This window comes from Thermobia domestica, chromosome 2 (genome assembly GCF_964235325.1).
Source record: "Thermobia domestica chromosome 2, izTheDome1.hap1.1, whole genome shotgun sequence".
Taxonomy (NCBI): Eukaryota; Metazoa; Arthropoda; class Insecta; order Zygentoma; family Lepismatidae; genus Thermobia; species Thermobia domestica.
In genome coordinates, this window is record NC_137455.1 from 331,092,309 (window position 1) to 331,112,048 (window position 19,740).

The 19,740-nt window shown below is 36.1% G+C and overlaps 1 protein-coding gene across 5 annotated transcripts in view; it reads right to left on the bottom strand.

The window, feature by feature from the left end:
* The window catches only part of LOC145678698 (PHD finger protein 14), a 101,886-nt gene extending 88,422 nt beyond the window's left edge, over window positions 1-13,464 (bottom strand). For 3 of the 5 annotated variants that reach the window (XM_081749111.1, XM_081749112.1, XM_081749110.1), the window contains exons 1-2: window positions 13,352-13,464; window positions 2,039-2,197 (exon numbers count right to left, since the gene is read on the bottom strand). In XM_081749111.1, coding sequence (XP_081605237.1) covers window positions 2,039-2,197; window positions 13,352-13,403 — 211 coding nt within the window. In that variant the 5' untranslated portion in view covers window positions 13,404-13,464. Of the gene's footprint in view, window positions 1-2,038; window positions 2,198-12,801; window positions 12,948-13,022; window positions 13,169-13,351 lie in introns of those variants that run through there. The other 2 variants (XM_081749114.1, XM_081749113.1) reach the window with 2 other exon arrangements.
* Between the last annotated feature and the right edge of the window lie 6,276 nt (window positions 13,465-19,740).

Genomic DNA, 19,740 nt, shown 5'->3' on the forward strand with positions numbered 1-19,740 from the left:
TCAAAAATGTTAATGTTAGCAACTCTCTTTCTCAAGTTCTTTGTTAATTTTTACTTTGATATGTTTAATCATTTTTTGCTCTAGAACTTAGAACGGTATTTTTCAATATTAGGAAGGCGAAACACTGATAGTGCACAGATTTTTAAAAAATGTTAAATTCAGTAGTTTCTCATTCATTCAACAATATTCAAGAATTTCTATATTTTTATTTAAATATGCTGATTTTGCACTATTTTAAATGGGATAACTCTTAAAAAGGAGTTTAACGCCCCATAGTTATGCCCTTTAGACTCAAGAAGACAGGTGATTATTGAAAGTGAATGGTTGTGAAAGTACTATTTTAGTGCTATCCATGAACGGCGATTCGGGGGGGAAGGGGGCAGTTGCCCTCCACTTTTTCGAAGTGACCAATTAATGTATATAGTTTCATTTAGAAACGTAGTTTTTGTATCTTATAACTGGTTCATAGAAAAAATGGTGCTGTATAATATTTCCCTATTGGTTGTCTTCTTGTGAAGTTAAGAAAGCTACAAGAATTGGGTTTTAAATGCCACGCAAAATTGCCCCAAAATTAACCAATTGGAGTGCAACATTTTCAGCGTACTTTCATTTCTTCTTACAAGGGCGGCTCGATATATTAGTCAACCGCTTTAAAACTACTGAGAGAACATTTAGAAGGAAAAAAAAATAACCTTTAACAAGTTATTCTTTAATTGTACAGAAGTCGACGGTTGCTAAAATGTCTTTTCTTCTTTCTAATAATAAGGAATATTGATTAAAAAGAGAGTAATAAAAGACAACTACCTTTTCCATTGTTTTGCAGTGTAATATACGAGTAAGTTGTATATTTATGGGTGTACGAGTGTGTATACAATTAAATTTAGTGAATTCAACATAATTCTAGGTTTTAGGATTATTTTGTATAACTGGAGTGTGGAGTGATTCTAAGTATTGCTGTGTTTTGATGTGTTCCAAGAAAGTGAAAACTGTGCCTAATAACAACGAACATGTTTCGGGAAGCTGCAAAAGTAAATATTTCTTTAAATGTCGTAGCATATGCTTGTAGTATTTACTGTCCTTCTAAGAGTAACAACGTACATTTAATGACATGTGTGGAAATAAAAATGTAAGTTGTTCATTAATCTCCAGTTTCAATATAACTTTTGCAAAACAAGTCTCATTATGCATTACTATGATGAATATTATCCTTTCTATTTATCTATTTTACAAATTTGTTATTAAATAATCTGATCATACAATTTTCCACGCAGAATTTTAAGATGTTCTTGAGCAAGGAATCAAATCTCTCCTTACACTCTCGTAGGGCTAGTACCTACTTGCGTTGCTCTTGTCAATTTACTTAATAAAATATGAAATACGATGTACGCTATTTTAACTGAAAAAAACAGTATCCTATTAATTATACACCCTTTCGTCAAAGTGTTAGAAACAACCAGGGAAACTAACATTGATATACAAATATTAAGATCATGTCTCCCCCCCCCCCACTTTTAACGTCCAATCGCTGCCACTGGTGCTATCCTACCGGAAATCGAACCCGGGATCATGTGAATCGAAGGCGCTACTTTGTTATGATGTGCACTTATTTCATACCGAACCTCTATTTAGTAATAATTCTTTAAAAAAAAAAAAAAAAAAAAAAAAAATCATTAAATAGGGGTTATACCGCACTAAATTTTTAGAGGTGGTAGAAAAATTGTTTGAATAAACGAAGGAGAATGAGATAAAAAAAAATGTAACAAGAGGGCGTGTCTTAACTAGCAACTCTCAAATCAAAACTATAGTCCGTTCTTTGAAACAAATGCTTCTGTTTCAACGGAAGGTAAGCATTGGGAAACAACGTCACTACCAATACAAGTTCTCGTCGATAGGAAGAACTGCCGATGGCGCATTTATAATTACAGTGAAAAACCTTACCTGATGAGTCCCATGAAACTGAAGGTAAAATGGCAATATGAAGACAAAATTCAATCTTAAAGCTAATTATATTAATCCCACACATAATAATGAAACATACCCTGAGCATATCCATCTTCATCAGAATCTAAAGAATCATCATCTGTTTCCTCATGGTCTTCAATTCGGAAATCACTGTCGTCTGAACTCTCTCCCAAATCAAAATCCAACAGAGACTGTTGAACAGGCTTCACCCTTCTCTTTTTCGGATCCCTCTCAACTAGAAATAAAGGAAAGGATAATATAAAATATTAATATTTTAAAATAATACACTTAGTGATTGTGATGTGCTAAATTTACTGTACTCATTTTAAAGATCAAGTCCAACTTGTACATCTTTGGTTACGAGAAAATGTTCGCTTCCTGCTTTCAAAACTGCTTTTGAATTCAAATTGCTCCCCGAAAACTCGATGTACCACATGGGAACTATACATACTAATCATTCGGCTACATGAACACTTCTAATATTAAATTAACTTGTTCACCTTCATGTACCCTGCAACAGCTAAGCAGCTTATTTCCTCTACATATTTCGGGTGGCTTCTGGGTAATTCTTCCTCAGTAAAACAATGCTATTTTATTTCATAATGTAAACGAAATAAGTTACATTTCTGTTGTTTCAACTTCAGGTAGAGTTGCGTCATCAATTAAGTACTAATAATAAAAGATTTTAATGTGTACGTTTTTTCGATGTCGTACACGTAAACACTAATTAAAACGAAGAAAACGATAATCTAACACACAAAAGCTAAATAGGTGTACCTATAATATACTCCGGCTTAACTTATTAATTTTTGTTGTCGGTCCACAGAGAATACCTGTTTATTAAATACATCGATCATGACAAGTTTTTCACTGAAAAGTAACGCACTGAAAGTGAGTAATTAATTTAAATAAATGTTCCTTACGTTCTGTTCGTAAATACTTGGAACATTCTAATAAAAGATACCAAGAAAACAAAATCACATAAGGTTATTCATTGATCTTACTATATAACCACATTATATTGGGTGTGCGCCTTAATTTTAAGGGATTTCCTAGAGATGGCATAATTAGTCCTACATCACATCGGACCATAATGTTGCTAACTTCATGCCGAAACATCAACACGAGGAGTTGGTTGTCAGATGTATTAGTTTGCGAATGTATAAAGGACATAATTTTCTTGAGCGTTCAAGGTGCCAACTTTTGTGCCTACAAAACGCAATTTGCAGGAAACTTTGCTTTTTCCTTCCATTTGAAGAAAAATGGAAAGAAAAAAATGAAAAAAAAAAAAGTTATTTTTACAAGGAAGATAAGGAAAGTCTAGATCAGCCGAAAGAGTTTAAGGATAAGAAACTGGAAGCTTTTCTTGATGAAAATTCGACTCATATGCAAGAATAACTTGTAGCATCATTAACAAAAGATTTCCAGAAGTTTAAAGGCCATTGGAATGATCCAAATACGGAAATTGGGTGCCATACGAGTTGAAGCTGAAGAACTTTGAAAGGCGCAAAACGTCCTGTGAAGTGCTGCTTCAAAGACACGAAAGTAAGAGTTTCTTTGCATCATATCGTAACGGATGATGAAAAATGGATACACCATAATCTGAAGCGCAAATATTATGATGCAGGCCAGGCGAACCATCAACATCCACGGCTCATGGCACCAAGGTAATGGTCTGTATTTGGTGGGATCAGCTGGGTGCTGTATATTATGAGCTGCTCTATCTCAATGGAACTGTCACTGGAGAACGCTATCAACAACAATTGATGTAACTGAGCCTACCATAAAAGTAAAAACAATCAGATCACGTGAAAAGACAAGACAAAGTGGTCATCCAGCACAACAACCAGTCAAGGAAACTTCAAAATCGCTTAACTGGGATGTCCTACCAACCCCACTGTATTTGCCAGATATTGCTCCTGATCACCACCTACTTTGATCGAAGACTTATGACTCCTCCGAGCAGCGCTTCATTCCTTATAAGGATAATAAATAAAAAAAAAAAAAAAAAAAAAAAGGGTTGATTCGTGGATAGCATCTAGAGATGTGTCGTTCTTTCGACGTGGAATCCACGTATTACGGGGAAATATTATCGATGAACAATATTTTAGATGATCAGTTTGTAACCATCTTTACACAATAAAGCCATACTGTTACCAACAAATCTCTTAAAACTAATACACACTCCCTTTTAGAAACAGTTTTCATATTCACATTTTGATACATACTATGGCTCCAAACAATTGAATCTACACAGATGTTTGCTGCATTATATTTAGGATTACAGATATATTTTCTGAGAGATGTGGACAGTGGCGGCAATAGCGGAGGAGAGGTCCCAGCTTTAGACGCCTCCCCACGTTATGAAAATCCATTTGATTAGAGCTTGATTGTCAGTTTTCGGGAGAGTGGGTAGGGCCTGTTTTGTCATCACTGTGTGCGGTGTTAATTTTTTGAACTAGCCCGGACAAGGGCAATGGAATATACGCCACTTACACAATTGTTAATAGCGTTGTGTATATATTACATTACTACAAAAGCCACATAAACCTGGAGTAGTTTAACACTACAATTTGGAAAATTTAAAGGTTAACCCCAAATAGTATGGAATGTAAGTATGAACAGGCAGCATACGTATTTGAAACAAATTGAAACAAACGGGAGACAGAATTTATAAAAGCATATTATAAGTTATTTGAAACTAAACGCTCGGGCAAGCAGTTATTGTTTAGAAAAGGTGCAAAATTGTGATTTAAACTAGGTATCGGACAGTAGTACGAGAGAAACTACAAAAAAGTGATTAATGAACTGATCAACAAGGCCAATAATATACAACTATTTTTAGTTGAGGATAGTGCTATCATTTAAAACAAAATTTCTAACGTGCCCCTACAAACATGAATGAAATACCCGTAGTACGAAAGATCCTAAGAAATAAAACAAACAAGCATATTTCAACCATTACTACAATGAACTCACAAACTGAACGCATCTAAATACTTCAAAATGTCGAAATTTACGACGAATGATACGTTAGAACTTCTTTCTTTGCACCTTCAGAACAGTAACTGGAAAAACAATCTACAATAATTATCAACCTAGATAAGACAAATGGTTACGATGGGAATATCTTACCAAGAAACAAAACATTTCATGCAATCAATCCAGAAACACCACGTCTAATCAACGGATTCTTTAAATTTTAATTTATTTATTTTTACCACTTTCGCAAGGTATCACACTTTCAAAAAGTAGCCACACTATCTATTTTCAATGTCTCTGTCAAATCACCAAGAACTATAGAAAAAAATGTTGTAAGGCTACAAGAATTATTTCGTCGATCGACTAACAGTATTAAGTGCTTACCAGGTTGACTGTACGTGCAATGTCTATTACTAAGCCTATTTGGTGAGAGCTGAGATCGAACCAGGACCCCACGAGTCATAAGTGAACATTCTATCAAAAGTCACACCTGTTACTTTAAGTTACCAATGACAGTGGTACATTGATCATGTAAGAAAGTATAATTGAAGCTATTATATTTGCTGTAAATTATCCGTCATGGTATGGTCTATTTATTTTGTTTTTAGAATCTTTGAGGTAAGGCTTATAGTATCTAAAATGAGATTATGGAAACCATCAGACGTAACTGAATCAGCAGTGTGCGGTTATGTAACTATGCCTAATAAACTGCTGTCGAAGGTACGCGTTTCCATTGAAAATTTCGGCATTACTAAATATTTACACGCATTTCTGAGTTTATTAGCTGTCAGTAGTCATTTCAATCACTATTTTAACATACAGAGTCTGTCCACAAAACAAGTAGAATATGTCCCGCCGACGCGGACGGCACGAGTGGGACGATTTGTGGCGGGTCTTGGGAAATCAATGCGAGCCATGTCAGTTGTCTGCGCGCCATTATAATGTGCGGATCGTTCCTAGACTAAACCCCTGTTAGACTTCGTGATCCCACGTTCAATGGAGAAATGATATGGGATCAAATTATGTTAGGCTCGGAAAATCTAGTTCGGAGACCTTGACCATGATTAAAGGAGCAGTTCGACTTAGAAATGCATTTTTTACAATTTATTTCCATTTGTAGAGTTGAAAATTCTAAAATGAATGGTGTTTGTTTGATCGCGATACGTTCAGTCCTTAGCGAGTAACAGAGGAAGAAAGATTTTGTGATGACGTCATAGCTGGTCAAGGAGCGAGAGCAGGCTTACATACTACACAATGCCAAGCATTTCGTTTGTGAGAGGTGCGGTGGCATGTTCTAAGTGCGGTTTCCTTTTCCAGAACTGATTGCAAAGGCTTACAAATATCATCTGCATGTAGAAAATGATATCTGATGGTGGGCTGTACAAACGTTTTTATAATATTATAAAACGTATCATATAAAGCATGAGTTCAGCGTTTCAAAAAAAAAAAAAAAAAAAAAAAAAATCGAAACCAATATGTAAATAGATGGCGGACGAGATTGCTGCAACACCTAAGTACCTTTTCTTTAATCATTCTTCCGATTCCCAAACATAAGTATGTTCATTTTCACGATTTGTTGCAATTTTTAACGCTGACCCTATAATTTTGTGCTTCAAGATATGTACAGGAGCGCAACATATGAGGCAAAAATGAAATAACATCTGTAAAGTTTGCCAGAATACGAAAAACACTTCACCGGTTAAATTTCTTTTATTCTCATAGCTGTCCACGGAACAACTCTCATCATCCGTTTCATCATCACTGTCACATGATACAGAGAAATTAAACGATGGATCAATGTCTTGAGGAACAGTCATCGTCACTGATTCCTTCTACAAGCCGGTATATTTCACTCCCTAATTCACATTGTATAGCTTATTTCTAAAGCAGTATCTTCAGAATCATGAGTGACATCGTGTCTATTACCCTATAATGCCTCGTCTTGACTACAACCGTCAATTGCGTCTTATACGATATTTGTACGTTGGTAACTGGACATAGATCGGTGCTTGTTCAATGCTCGGATTTTAAACCTTTCAATAATATACTTGGAACAGCATTCTTTCTCAGTTTGAGTGTAAATAATTCTCCTGGCATTAGCCAGAAGTAGATCTAGACGGTAAAAACTCAGGGGGGGGGGGGAGTCAGAACCCAGACTATATGTATATCATGTTTACTAAAAACTTTCAAAAATATCTAAATAATAGCTTAAATCAATTTTGTCTCTCAAAAACTGGGGGGCCTAGGCCCCCGGCCCCAGCCTAGATCCGCCACTGGCATTAACTTTTCTTTCAGTAAACTTGACTTCTCGAAGGTAGGCTCTTCAAGATGTTTGGAACACGAGTGATTTTATTTGGTACATTTTTTCCCATTGATTTTCTTGGGCCATAATTTATATCGATCTGGTGATTTCTCACGACTTAGAAACGTAAGAAAATATACTTTACGTCCTCAGCTTCAATTGCACACGAATTACAACCGAAAACACAGCAGGTGTTAGGCATTTCTACTTCACTTCACAGAACAGCACGCGCTGTACTAACACGTGTTTTCTACTTCACACTAGTGTTTCTTTCAGAAAAAATCGGGGGGGGGGGGGACACTTAGTATTCGAAGAGGCACATTATTTTTACACAGTACTATTATATTTATTACATTATAGACGTATTATTTTGGTCTCCTCCGGGGGAATCTCTCAGAGCTCCGGGAGACAGTGCCACCCTAAAAACATGTCTAGAAGAAACACTGTTTCGCACAACAAACGTAATTACTGCTCTCTCTCTCTACTCTTTTTTATACTAATGCTGTAGGAAAAACAACTAACAAAAACGTCCCTCAAGAATTCAACACAGAGCAAGACTGCTAACAAATCCAAAACACAATCTATTATATCCAATGCACTATTAAAGGTCTATCAGCTGCGTACAAGGGAGTGGTTGCTGACTCACATTGAGTTTCTCGCGTATCCCACCCATTTACGATTCATCAAAAATAAATACCTGTAGAAGCTGAACGAGACGGCCTATCAAGATATAAAAATATACGGGTCTCTTATTTTTTGTTGCTTTTTCATTGCACCAAACTTGTTTTTAACTCGAACTGCTTCTTTAAAAATGCTGACGGGGATGAAGCAATGCCTCAAAGAATGGTTTTTCGTTGGGACAAGATGTGCTAGGAGGGCAGAGAGCAGGTTAACGACGCCGAACGCCCTGGACGTTCGTTAACGACACAGTGCGAACAAAATGTGGAAAAAGTGAGAAACAAAATCAATTCCGAAATCAACCAATTGAGTGTCAGACTGTTAGCAGAAAAGTGTATTCTTACATTGCATTCTTACAGATTTAGCCATGAGAAAGATGTGTGACAAGATGTCCTCAAGATAGTGTCGGAACATCTGAAGATTACTCTGAGACAATCTCGCGTGAACTGCTGGGATCGCTGTGAAAGTGGCCCGCTTTTCTTAGATTACGTGGTTACTGGTAACGGGACATGACCTCGCGTATCCGAGTCAAAAAGACGAAGTGCAACGTGGCACACGAAGGGTTCCCTGCGCCCGAAATACGCAAGAATGAGCAAGTTTCGCGTGAAATTGATGCTCACAATCTTTCTCGACTCAAAAAGGGTTATCTATAAAGAGTTTGTGCCGCACGGACAGACAGTGAACAGTACGTTTTACGTGGAAGTCCTCGGAAAAGAGTACAAGTCGCGTCAGAAAGAAGATAATAGGGACCGAATTACGACACCGCGCCATCCCACAATGCCTCCATCGTGACCCAGTACCTGGCCAAGCAGAAGGTAGTAACGCTGCTCCAGCCACCCTACAGTCCCGATTTGGCAACACCGGACTTCTTATTGTTCCCAAGAATAAAATGGGGCTTCACCGTCAAAAAGCCGTGACGATGTGCGCGAATGGGATTGGCATCGTCGCCTTCCAGGAAGCGCACGGCGACTGGCACAGGTGCTTTTACCTGCAAAAAAATTTCTCTTTCCGGGTCTAACGGTAGAGTGAAGCTGGTAGGCCCGTACGAGATGTGTCCGAAAGGACCAGGCGCATCAGCAAGAATAGCGGAAACACTGTGTTCCACATATTACTAGAAGCCTTACGTATCGGAGAACTTTATCGTTATGGAACACTACTTGCACACTGATCTGACATATGAATTTAGTTTATAATGGATTCCTTATAGACTATTGCGTGCTTACAAGCCTACAATTTGGATAACCTTTTTCAACATTATTTGAGATATCAGAAATAAGATCCCCATATACTTTGATTCCGTAAACTACAAATCTATGGTTGTGTAAACTAGGATGGCACCCTACAATTTCGTGTTGGTTCTATCCTAGTTAGATATACACAAATTTGTAAGATTTACGGAAGACATATGTGATGTATTTTCCCAAGACCAATGTATAAGTAATCAAAATATATGGGAATCTTAACCTATGATATGCGTAATAACGTTCCATAGAATAATTCAAAATGTAATCACGTAATTCTTCATAAGGAAACCATGATAAACTTGTGTTATGTAAAGGCAATGTTCCAGCGCAAATTAACTTCTTAATTTTTTCTTATGTGAGACAGTAGGCTTTTAGAAAATACCGAATATGTAAACATTTTTTGTCACATCTTCGTTTACATGTATTCCACCGTCGCTGATGCGCCTGCTCCCTACGGACGCACCCCAAGCGGGCCCCTCCTGCTCCGCCCTTTGCGCTGCGTCAGTTCGGTAGCATTCGTGCTTTTTAGTAGAAACCTTGCAACGGTTGGTTTGTTTTTTGCACTGTAGTTTTTATGGCATATGTCGGACGCTAATATTTATAACTATCACAGTCAAGCACTCCTAAAGTGAATCTGCATCCAGGAATACAATTACTCCCACAAGAAGTAATTTATAAGATAAGCCTATTAGAAGTGCAAATATCATCCCGGCACACGCCTGATAGGACTGAGGAAAACCACGGAAAACATCATTCAGGATGGGCGGTCTGAGCAGGGATCATGCCCATGCTCGAATTATCCAAATTTCGCGTTGTAGGAATTGTGGCCTATATGTCATATATGGTAGGTCTATAAGACAAGTAAACAAAAAATACATAACATTTTTAGGCTAATTGAAACATAAAACAACAGAAATACCACAATTTTACACGTCGTACAAAGATAATTATCGAACATGACTGAACTTATTCATTATTAGTACAGCCTGTTTGTAAATTGCTGTAATAGGCTGTACTAGCTACTTATTTTAACTTTTGGAGTAGCAATAATATCTTTTACCATGGAATAAACAAGTTTACTAGATACAAGCAATTATAAAAATGATAAAACGAAATATTCGGGGAATCAAACTACGTGCGACAAATAAAGTAAAAAATACCCTATATAAAAGAAAAAGTTCAAATATACTGGATTGGCAGTGCCTTAAGTCGTCCAAATTTTGATTCCAGTTTTATTTTGCAAAACAATGCTCACAACACAAATATATTTTTCTCCACCTTTCGTGGGACCATCTTTTACAAACTCGAAATTTTAACCAATCCCCCTCCCCTGCATTAAGCGACCACAATTTACCACAAAGTCCACATTCCTGATCGTCATCATCAGTAGGATCACTTAAACTGTTACTGTCTTCGTTCAAGGCACTCACTGACTCTTCGGATTAACTTTCTAATCTGTAGTCGCGTGATTTCTTTTTCTTTGGCTGTTTCGATTGGATTTTCTTGGGCGGGGCTTGGAAAGCTAAACGCTTTATAACTACTTGCAACGATAAAGTAAAGGGCCGTTGTGATGAAGTAGAGTCAGATTCTAAATCGTTTTTGTGTGGAGTGCGTACACATCCCAAGTTACAGATGGTCATACATTGGTCTATTAAATGGGTGAGGGGGCGCCACTAGGTATTTTGCTTAGGGTCCTGCTATTTGGATGTTTTTAAAAAATAATTTTTAAAAAGATCACTTTCTTGATTTGGACTTTGCAGATGGGGTGTGTGTTCTAGAACTTTACCTCTTTTAGTTTCGTGTTATAGAACCATCTATTACACTGATACAAAATAATGAATTCAGCCCTTTTTGTCTCAATTTGGTACTATTTTTCAGCCCACTCCAGAGCGAGGATTGTGGCAACACTGGAGAAGCCATAATTTCATGCGTTATATAAGTCTCTACTTAGACACTGTTTTAATATTAGATGGCTATACTATTATATATATATATATATATATATATATATATATATATATTATTTTTGTTGTTGTTACGCTACTTTTGTGGAAGACCGGTGTTAAATATCAACTGGTATTAGAAAGAGCCTTATGAAGTTCATGAATTACCTAATAATCAAAATGATAAATAATTAAAATAAGGAAGTTCATACGTTTTAAATGCTTTAATAATCTGTGCATTGCATATACCTATATATTTATAAATCTGTCTTTATGTCAAGGCGTGACCTGTATTTACAGTAGAAAAACATGGCAACGCTAGGCATACTCCTATAATTAATCTGAAGTAAACTTTATAATACATGCTCCAGCTGGCAGTTGCATATCGATAAATAGGACCGCTTTAAAAAAGTATAGTAGAGTAGGGTAGGAATAGGTAGTTAGCTTGAGGTTAGGTAAGTTTGGACCATTTTGTTAAAAATCAATCGAGTGTAATTTCTTGGATCTACGCAAGGATACCAGCTGGAGCTGGCATTGCGAAATTTATCCCGGATCCACATATTGTAAAATTTACAGAATAAATCTGGGATGGCATTTAGTATCTCCCCCAACTCGTTTCATGGTTCCAGAATCGAGTACCTAGTTTCTGTCTAAACTATGATAAAAGTAGAAGTACAAGGGCCCTGGGGGCTTCTAACTCCCTTCGCTAGCTGTCCCTAGCTCAGCTAAACTTTGTAAAGTAAGTAACACACTGTAAATCTTATATATGTACAAGATTGGGGGAGATACTAAATATCAGCCTAAATCTATAATATTATTTTAGTACACCACTATCTAAATAATCGAAATAGCTATGTTATGTTTTAACCTGGGGAATGCGTGCATTAATCAAAGTGTAAACTGCTAACTAGGAATTCGTCCATAAGCTAGCCATTAACCACAGTATACCAAAGTATCTGAATGCAGTGTGCAAACTCATAATGCGTGAAGATAGAATTATTTGAAAGATATTTGTGTTAAGTGTTATGTCATGTTATTTTTTTTAACACTAAGGGCCACTAATGAAAACATATCGTGATGTTACATCTAACGACCATAATAACGTACAACACGTAAAGTACGTATCTTTACATCATATAAAATGTTTTTGGGTATCCTAGTTATCTGTATACCCACCGTCGCTGACGCTCCTGCTAGGATTCGATTAGATAGCCTTCGTGTTTTTCTTAGTGGCAACCTAAGGGTAGGTACTAGAATACAGGTCTTCCATATAGGTTAGTAACCAGGTTGGTACCTTTCTGCACCATAGCTCAATACTTAATTCACACAGTATTGACAAGCGAGCAACAGCGAGTGTAGGTGGGTTAGAAGCCCTGCAGGGCACGTTGTTTTGTTATCTTCATTACAACTCAGTGGAGATAGGGACCAGTGTTCTAAAACCCTGCCGTAACCTAACAAACGTTGGTTAGTGCGTTTTGCACAATAATTTTTTTATGACATACGTACACTGAAGGCACGCCCTAATAATGATTAAGGTAGCTACAGAGAATAGCTTTACTGGAAAAGAACTAGGCCTATATATACAATGAATTTATGTATGGATCCGTACAATAAATCTGCACCGAAATTTTGATACTGAATGCTGAGAACTTAATAAGGAATGTATTAAATACTGTTCTACCTATATTACCTCTTTTGGATCGCATGTATCTTACTAAACATCAAGAGATCATATGTAATACCATGATAATCAAAAATTCATATCAACCCAGATGTTTTGTGTAATTGCATATGGACCATTCATGAGATTACTATACAAACACACTTCATTTGCTCAAGGAAACCGGTAACTATAATGAGCAACACTGCTAATATTTCTGAAAATCTGCAGGACAATTCACAGTGACTTACACGACGACATTCTGAACACATAAACAGTCACAGAATTTAAACTATCATAGCATTGTGAACTGTTTCTTCTTTTCTACACAATTTGCTTCGTCTCAGAATCAGTAGCACTTAATTGCACTTAGGTGTGATGAGCTTGAAAAAAAAAATATATCGCTGCTCGTTAGTCATTTGTTCTCCCAAACATACACCGACGCGATACGATTGAATCATATAGCTACACACTTACACAAATAATTACAAAATAAAATTACGAAAACAATATTTTTTATATTTTCGTTATTACACTATAAAAATAAGTTATACTACATGAAGAAATAAAGCTAACAAACCCATAGTTTTATAGAGAAATCCCACATTATCAATATGCTTCTCGTCCGTCATTTTCGCAGCTCTCCTATAGCCTAGGGCGAAAACGACTACTCTGATCAACGAGAGATGTTATATTAGTATTTTTATCTCAAAAATCTTAAATTACAAAAATCATGAAAATCGTATGAAAACAAAAATAAATAAACAAATATACATGTACGCAAAAGTTAGTATTGACTTCCATAAAAATGCATACAAAATTATATGTTATTATACCATGTCTATGAAACCCACAGCATTAAAAAAAAATAATAATGAACCCAAGCTCTCCAAGTACGCCTCTTTACAAATGATGGGTAAGCCACAAAAGACATTTTCTTCAAAATGTTGGTCCTTTGCTAGCATTTTAAGATTTTTCTTTTAAAGAATCGCCCTAAGATATTAAAGAGGGTTTAGAAAAGCAAATACGAACTTCAGTTGAGATTACGAGTCTCCAAGTAGTGACACCGTGGTGACACCAAAGAATGAGAAAATCCAACAAAACCTTATTGTAGAATAAATTAAATCCGTAGTAAAACTATAGATTAAGGAACTAATTACCATAAATTAAGATAGTTCCTTAATCTATAGTAAAACAGTGTACAAAATGAAAATGTGAAACAAGATAGTGTTTATTATGAAGCTTGAAACATAATAAAGCAGTATGGCATATCTACGAACATATAATTAGCTATATGCTTATTTATATAAATGAGTGTAACGATGTTTGTTCCTCAACTCCTCTTAGATCACTGTATCGATTTCGATGATTTTTGGCATCTGACTTAACCATTGTCTAGTTTAGGTTTTCCATCATGCTAGTTTGATTGAAATGAGTATTTTCCTAAGGGGAGAGCGGGAGATTCAAAATTCATGCGAAAAAGGAAGTATCTCAGGATCTTCACCACTTATAAATATGAGACTTGGTATATCAATTCTTCATTTAAAATAAGTGAACCCAGCGTTTTTAAAAATTTCCGTTTTAAGGGAATAAGGGGGCAGCTTCTATATATAAAAATGAATGAAACTATGTTTGTTCGCGAACTCCTACTAGATTTTGATTATTTTGGTGCATGATAGAATTATGGCGAAACTTAGGTTTTTACCCTGTAACTTTGATTAAAATACATATCCTAAGGCAGGGTTTCTCAACCTGGAGTTCGCGATCATAGGCGGAAGATGAATGAACTGACCAAATTTTGCTTTAATCCATTCGGTCGCTTTTGGGGAAGTTACTGTACCCACTAAGAAATGGATTCTATTATTATGGAAATAGATGTATATCGTGAGATCTCAGCAATAGGTATATTAAAATCCCCACACACGCTTATTACAAACTAGAAATTATAATGAAGTTGCTGGCAAGAGGGTGTGATAAAATGTGGGTCGTGAAAGGAATTAGTTTGAGAACCACTGTCCTAAGGAATAAATGTGTCCTAAGGGATAACTGAGAGGGAGGTCAAAATGTATGCGAACATTGAATATCTTATGATCATGGGCGTGCCAGCCGGGGGGATGAGAGGGACGCGTCCTCCCAGAAATTTTCCAGGAGGGGCTTGTCCCCGCCAGAAAATTGTATAGCAGGAATTATTTCCCAAATAACTCGGCAAAAATTATGAAATACTGGAATAGAAACGTCGATTGTCAATGAATAATTTCTTGAATTGAAAGGAATTACAGTTTCATTGAAGAAAACTCTGTAACAATTACCAGGGAATATAAATGAAGTATAGAAAGTAGCGACACTGTGTCAGCTCGATTATTAGCGACACTATTACTGTATCGAAAACTACCACAACGCGTGCACACATTCATTTGCGGCAAAAGTAAAATTTTGAAAAATCTATATATTAAAATTCTACGTTTATATGTCTGTAGTCAAGAAACGTTTATATGTTTGTGGCAAATTCTTTTAACAATATCTCGGAAACTACAAGCTCTGGAAAGATGCCGTTTTCACTGATCGATTGCAAATTTTGTGAAGATTGTTGAGTTATATTTGATTTTTTTAAAATGGACGTTATTTCTTTATTACATTTTTTAGGAGTACGCCGAAATATTGAAAATTTAAAAAGTAAAGCATCATATCTCAACGAATTATACATCTAAACACCGCACATTTGTATACGCGGTTAGTATATCTCTCCGGCATTTGTTTTATGGTCAAATGATAATGAAAAACGAAGCATAACTATTTCTCCAGTGTAAGATGAATCTTTATTGTTTGGAGTGTTTGGCCCAATGAACACCATATAGCCTATCACTGACATTATAATTAATTGTGTGTGTGAGCTAATATCTTTATGAAAATAGTAGGTTCTAATTGAAAGTACGCAATTCTTAGTGTGTCTTTTCATTTTGAACAGCTACAGCTTTGTGAAATATTTACAACTTGGTTCCAAGGCAAAAATATTTCGAATTTGACTTAGTACTTATTAAAAGTTTCATGCTCAGTTTCAAATATTTCTGCCTTGAGATTTCATCTTTAGTCTTCCAAGAAAGCGGTAGCGGCAAGAAAAAAAATGTTGCTTTCTAAGTATCTAAAAAGATTCCTTTTCCTCTACACTTACAGCATTACAAAGAGGAAAGAGAAAATGTGGAATGATCTTTTTTTATTTAATATACCGACTCTTGCTGTATCGGCTTCGTGTAAAAATACCACCATTATTGTGCCAACCTCGACAATCGATGGAAGACTTACAACACTGTTTAGCTTCGGAAATATAACTCAAAACCTGCCTAAAAAGATATTTTTCTTCGTGTGCGGGTAAGGTAGGTCTCTTTGCGTGTTCTTTCTAATGTATTGTTGAACTTGGTCAACTGGGCTGTGCGCAAGTGCACCACTGTTTTTGAAAGGACATGTTTTGCAGCGTGTTTTCTCCAACAGTAACGTTATTTAGACAGCTGTTTTGATGTGTTACTGTGAATATAATGTTGATATGAAGTTTTTCATCTCTTGTTTATGTTTAGTGTTGTTTTATTATTTGAAATGGATCAATTTGTCATAAGAAAAAAGCAAAGAAGACAGCACGTGGGCCAAAGCAGTCTTGGGAAGTAGCGTAACGCAAGTAACGCGTTACTTGTAACGCGCTACCTTTTAAGTAACGTTTTTTAGTAACGCGTTACATTTTTTCCAAAGTAACTGTAACGGTAACGCGTTACAAATTTTTAAGTAACGTACCTAGTTTGCGTTACTTTTTTCGCGTTACATTTCGGATGAGTAACTACAATATATGTATATAGTCTTTTCGGAAACAAATGTTTCTTTTCTGTAAGTGAATTTCTCAGAAGGAAACAATCGAGCATGAACTACGTATGTCAGTGACCGACAATCACAGACACACAGAGAAACAGATAAGTTCGTAATGCCACTTGCTCGTAGTGCCGTTTTTGGAATATGAGGACAGTCTTAAGGAAATCACGTGTACTGATTGCAAACACCTGGAAGATTTTGTCGTAGATTTTGACAGCTCCAATCAATACATTCAGTGAGTGAACTAAGAGTGCAATGGTAGTCTAGTTTCCTTTGGTTGGTGTTTTTTATAAAGATGGAGAACGAAAATATTTTACTTTTCGAACATTTGAAAGAATACTTTTTTCTTAAGAACTGAGGATGATGGTGGACAGAATTTAAAAGTAAAGTGCCTGAAGTGCCCCGGCGGAAAATATTTATCAAAAACTAGGGTGCCATAATTAACGATTTACAGTAAGGGGCTAATATGAATAAACTGTGTTCTGATGAGCAGGCCTACTTTATTACTAGAAAATAGTTAGCTGATGGCATGTAATATTGGAGTTCTTTCAGATCAGTTTGCTTATCCTAGAGCCCCGTTGATTATAGAGTTTGAAACTAGCTTAAAAAGCATGTATCGATTTCAGAGTTACTGGCAAGTTTTGATTCACTCCCAGTTCATGTGTTCTCATTTTATTAGTTGAAGTGTAATGTTTCTCTATATTCTGTATTTTTAATTTTACATAACAAAATTGTTGTTATTATATAATTAGTTTAGCAGAATAATAATAAGCAACCATTTTTGATAACGCATAGGGATGTGCACGAGTCAAGCTAAAACTCGACTCGACTCGAATTCAAGTCGAGTTTCGAGTCCAGTCGAGTTTGATAAATGGCTCGTTCGTTTTAACTCGTCTTGAAATCATGGCCTGATTACACTAGAAAACGAAAGCCATGAGAAATGTAAGCTAAATAGTAATATGGAATACTTTTAGTGTTGCTTACGAGAGGGGACACTGCTCGCATCTCGTCTCGTCTTGATAGCAAGACCACAAGAGATTTTTTATAAAAGCTCAGCTTGGCTCGGCTCAACTGAGAAGATGGCTCGAGCCGGCTCACTTGGAGTGAACCATCAGCTCGAGTTGGGTTGGTAGGGATGAGCCATCTGCTCGGTTCGGCTCAACTGAGCCGAGGGCTCTAGCCGAGTAGGTTGGGTGACCTGTTGGCTCGGCTCACTTCTCGGTTCGGATCGATAGTGGATGAGCTGTGAGCCGAGCTGCTCGAGTCGTTGACAATTCTAAACCCGGGCCGAGCAGTTTTGAAGATATTTGGCCAGTGCCCTATAACTTTTAATAGTGTTTGGCTCGAGCCCGAATACTCAACCTAGACCCTCAACCCAAATTCAGAAGCTAGTGAACAATATCCTTGACTCCTAGACTTCACAACTACCGAGGTTGGCAATCAACTAGTTTTTTAGTATTCGAATACAAACCGCCTATCTTTCATGCTTATATACAGTGTTGTTATAATTAATAATAATAATAATAATAATAATAATAATAATAATAATAATAATAATAATAATAATAATAATAATAATAATAATAATATTAATAATAATAATAAAAGTTGTAGTAGTAGTAGTGTCATTGATAATAATTATACTGTCTATGTAATATACTTGAAGAATGTACTCGAAACTACACACCGGATTTGGCTCGACTCGACTCGAAACCCGGCCCCAACTCGAGTCGAGTTGGAGGAAATTTTTCGAGCGTAGTTCCCGGTTCGAGCTCAAAGATGTCTGTTCTTAGTCGAATCGAGTTTCAAAGAAAACTCGCTCGAACTCGCTCGTGTCCATCTCTACGAGTAACGCAGTACGGTATGGCATTTTATCAATGTTACATTATATGAAAATGTTCATATATCAAGTAAAAATTTGTCCTTGCATTTACATAAGGTGATTCAGAACGTGCAATAATAATAATAATAATAATAATAATAATAATAATAATAATAATAATAATAATAATAATAATAATAATAATAATAATAATAATAATAATAGCGGTAGAAATTATTACCAAAGGTAATATTCATTGTCCGAAAACGAAGAGTTTCAATTTAAAGAAATTAGAAGAGAGTCAGGTAAGAGAGAAATACCAGATTGAAGTTTCGAATAGATTCTCGACTTTAGAAGATTCGGCGTGCACTAGTGTTGAGGATACCTGGATTGAAATTAGAGATAGCATTAAAATTTCAGCAAAAGAAAAATTGGGACACGCGGAAATACGTAGGAACAAACCATGGTTCGACCAGGAATGCATTAAACTAGCAGAGAAGAGAAAACAGGCAAAATTACGCTGGCTACAAAATCCGAATGAAATAACTACACAAAATTTCGCAGATATCAGGCGGGAAACTTCCAAAACTTTTAGAACAAAGAAACGCGATTTTCTGAAAGCTAAAATTAAGGAACTTGAAGATAATAGTAAAAATAAAAACATCCGGGAGATGTATAAGGGAATCAACGAATTTAAGAAAGGCTATCAACCTCGTGCTTATATATTAAAGAAATCTGACGGTACAGTTCTCACTGACACGGATAGCACCTTAAATAGATGGAAAGATTTCTTTGACGATTTGCTTAACACGCAACCAAAAACTAGTGTGCTTGGAGAAAAGGAGATACACACCGCAGAACCGTATATTCCAGAACCCAACCGAATAGAAGTAGAAACCGCTATAAAGAAATTAAAGAAACACAAATCTCTGGGTGTAGATGAAATTCTGGCTGAGTTAATTTTAGCTGGAGGCGAAAAATTGTGGAACAAGATACACAAACTCATTCTCCTTATCTGGAACAAGGAAAAATTGCCACAAGAGTGGTGGTTGATGTAATCCTTGTGTAGGCGCTGGTTTCTTAATAATTCTTCGACGTTGCTTTGAGACTGTTCAATATATCTGTATTTCATAACACACAAGATTATATGAATTCAAAAAATACAAACAAAGTTGCTAGATGAACATTATTATATGTAGATTAATGCGATATTAACACAATACACGTAGCTACCGTTGCTTTCTTGGTGTCACGTTTTTACACACACACTCTCACCCCTGCTGGGGAGAAAAAGT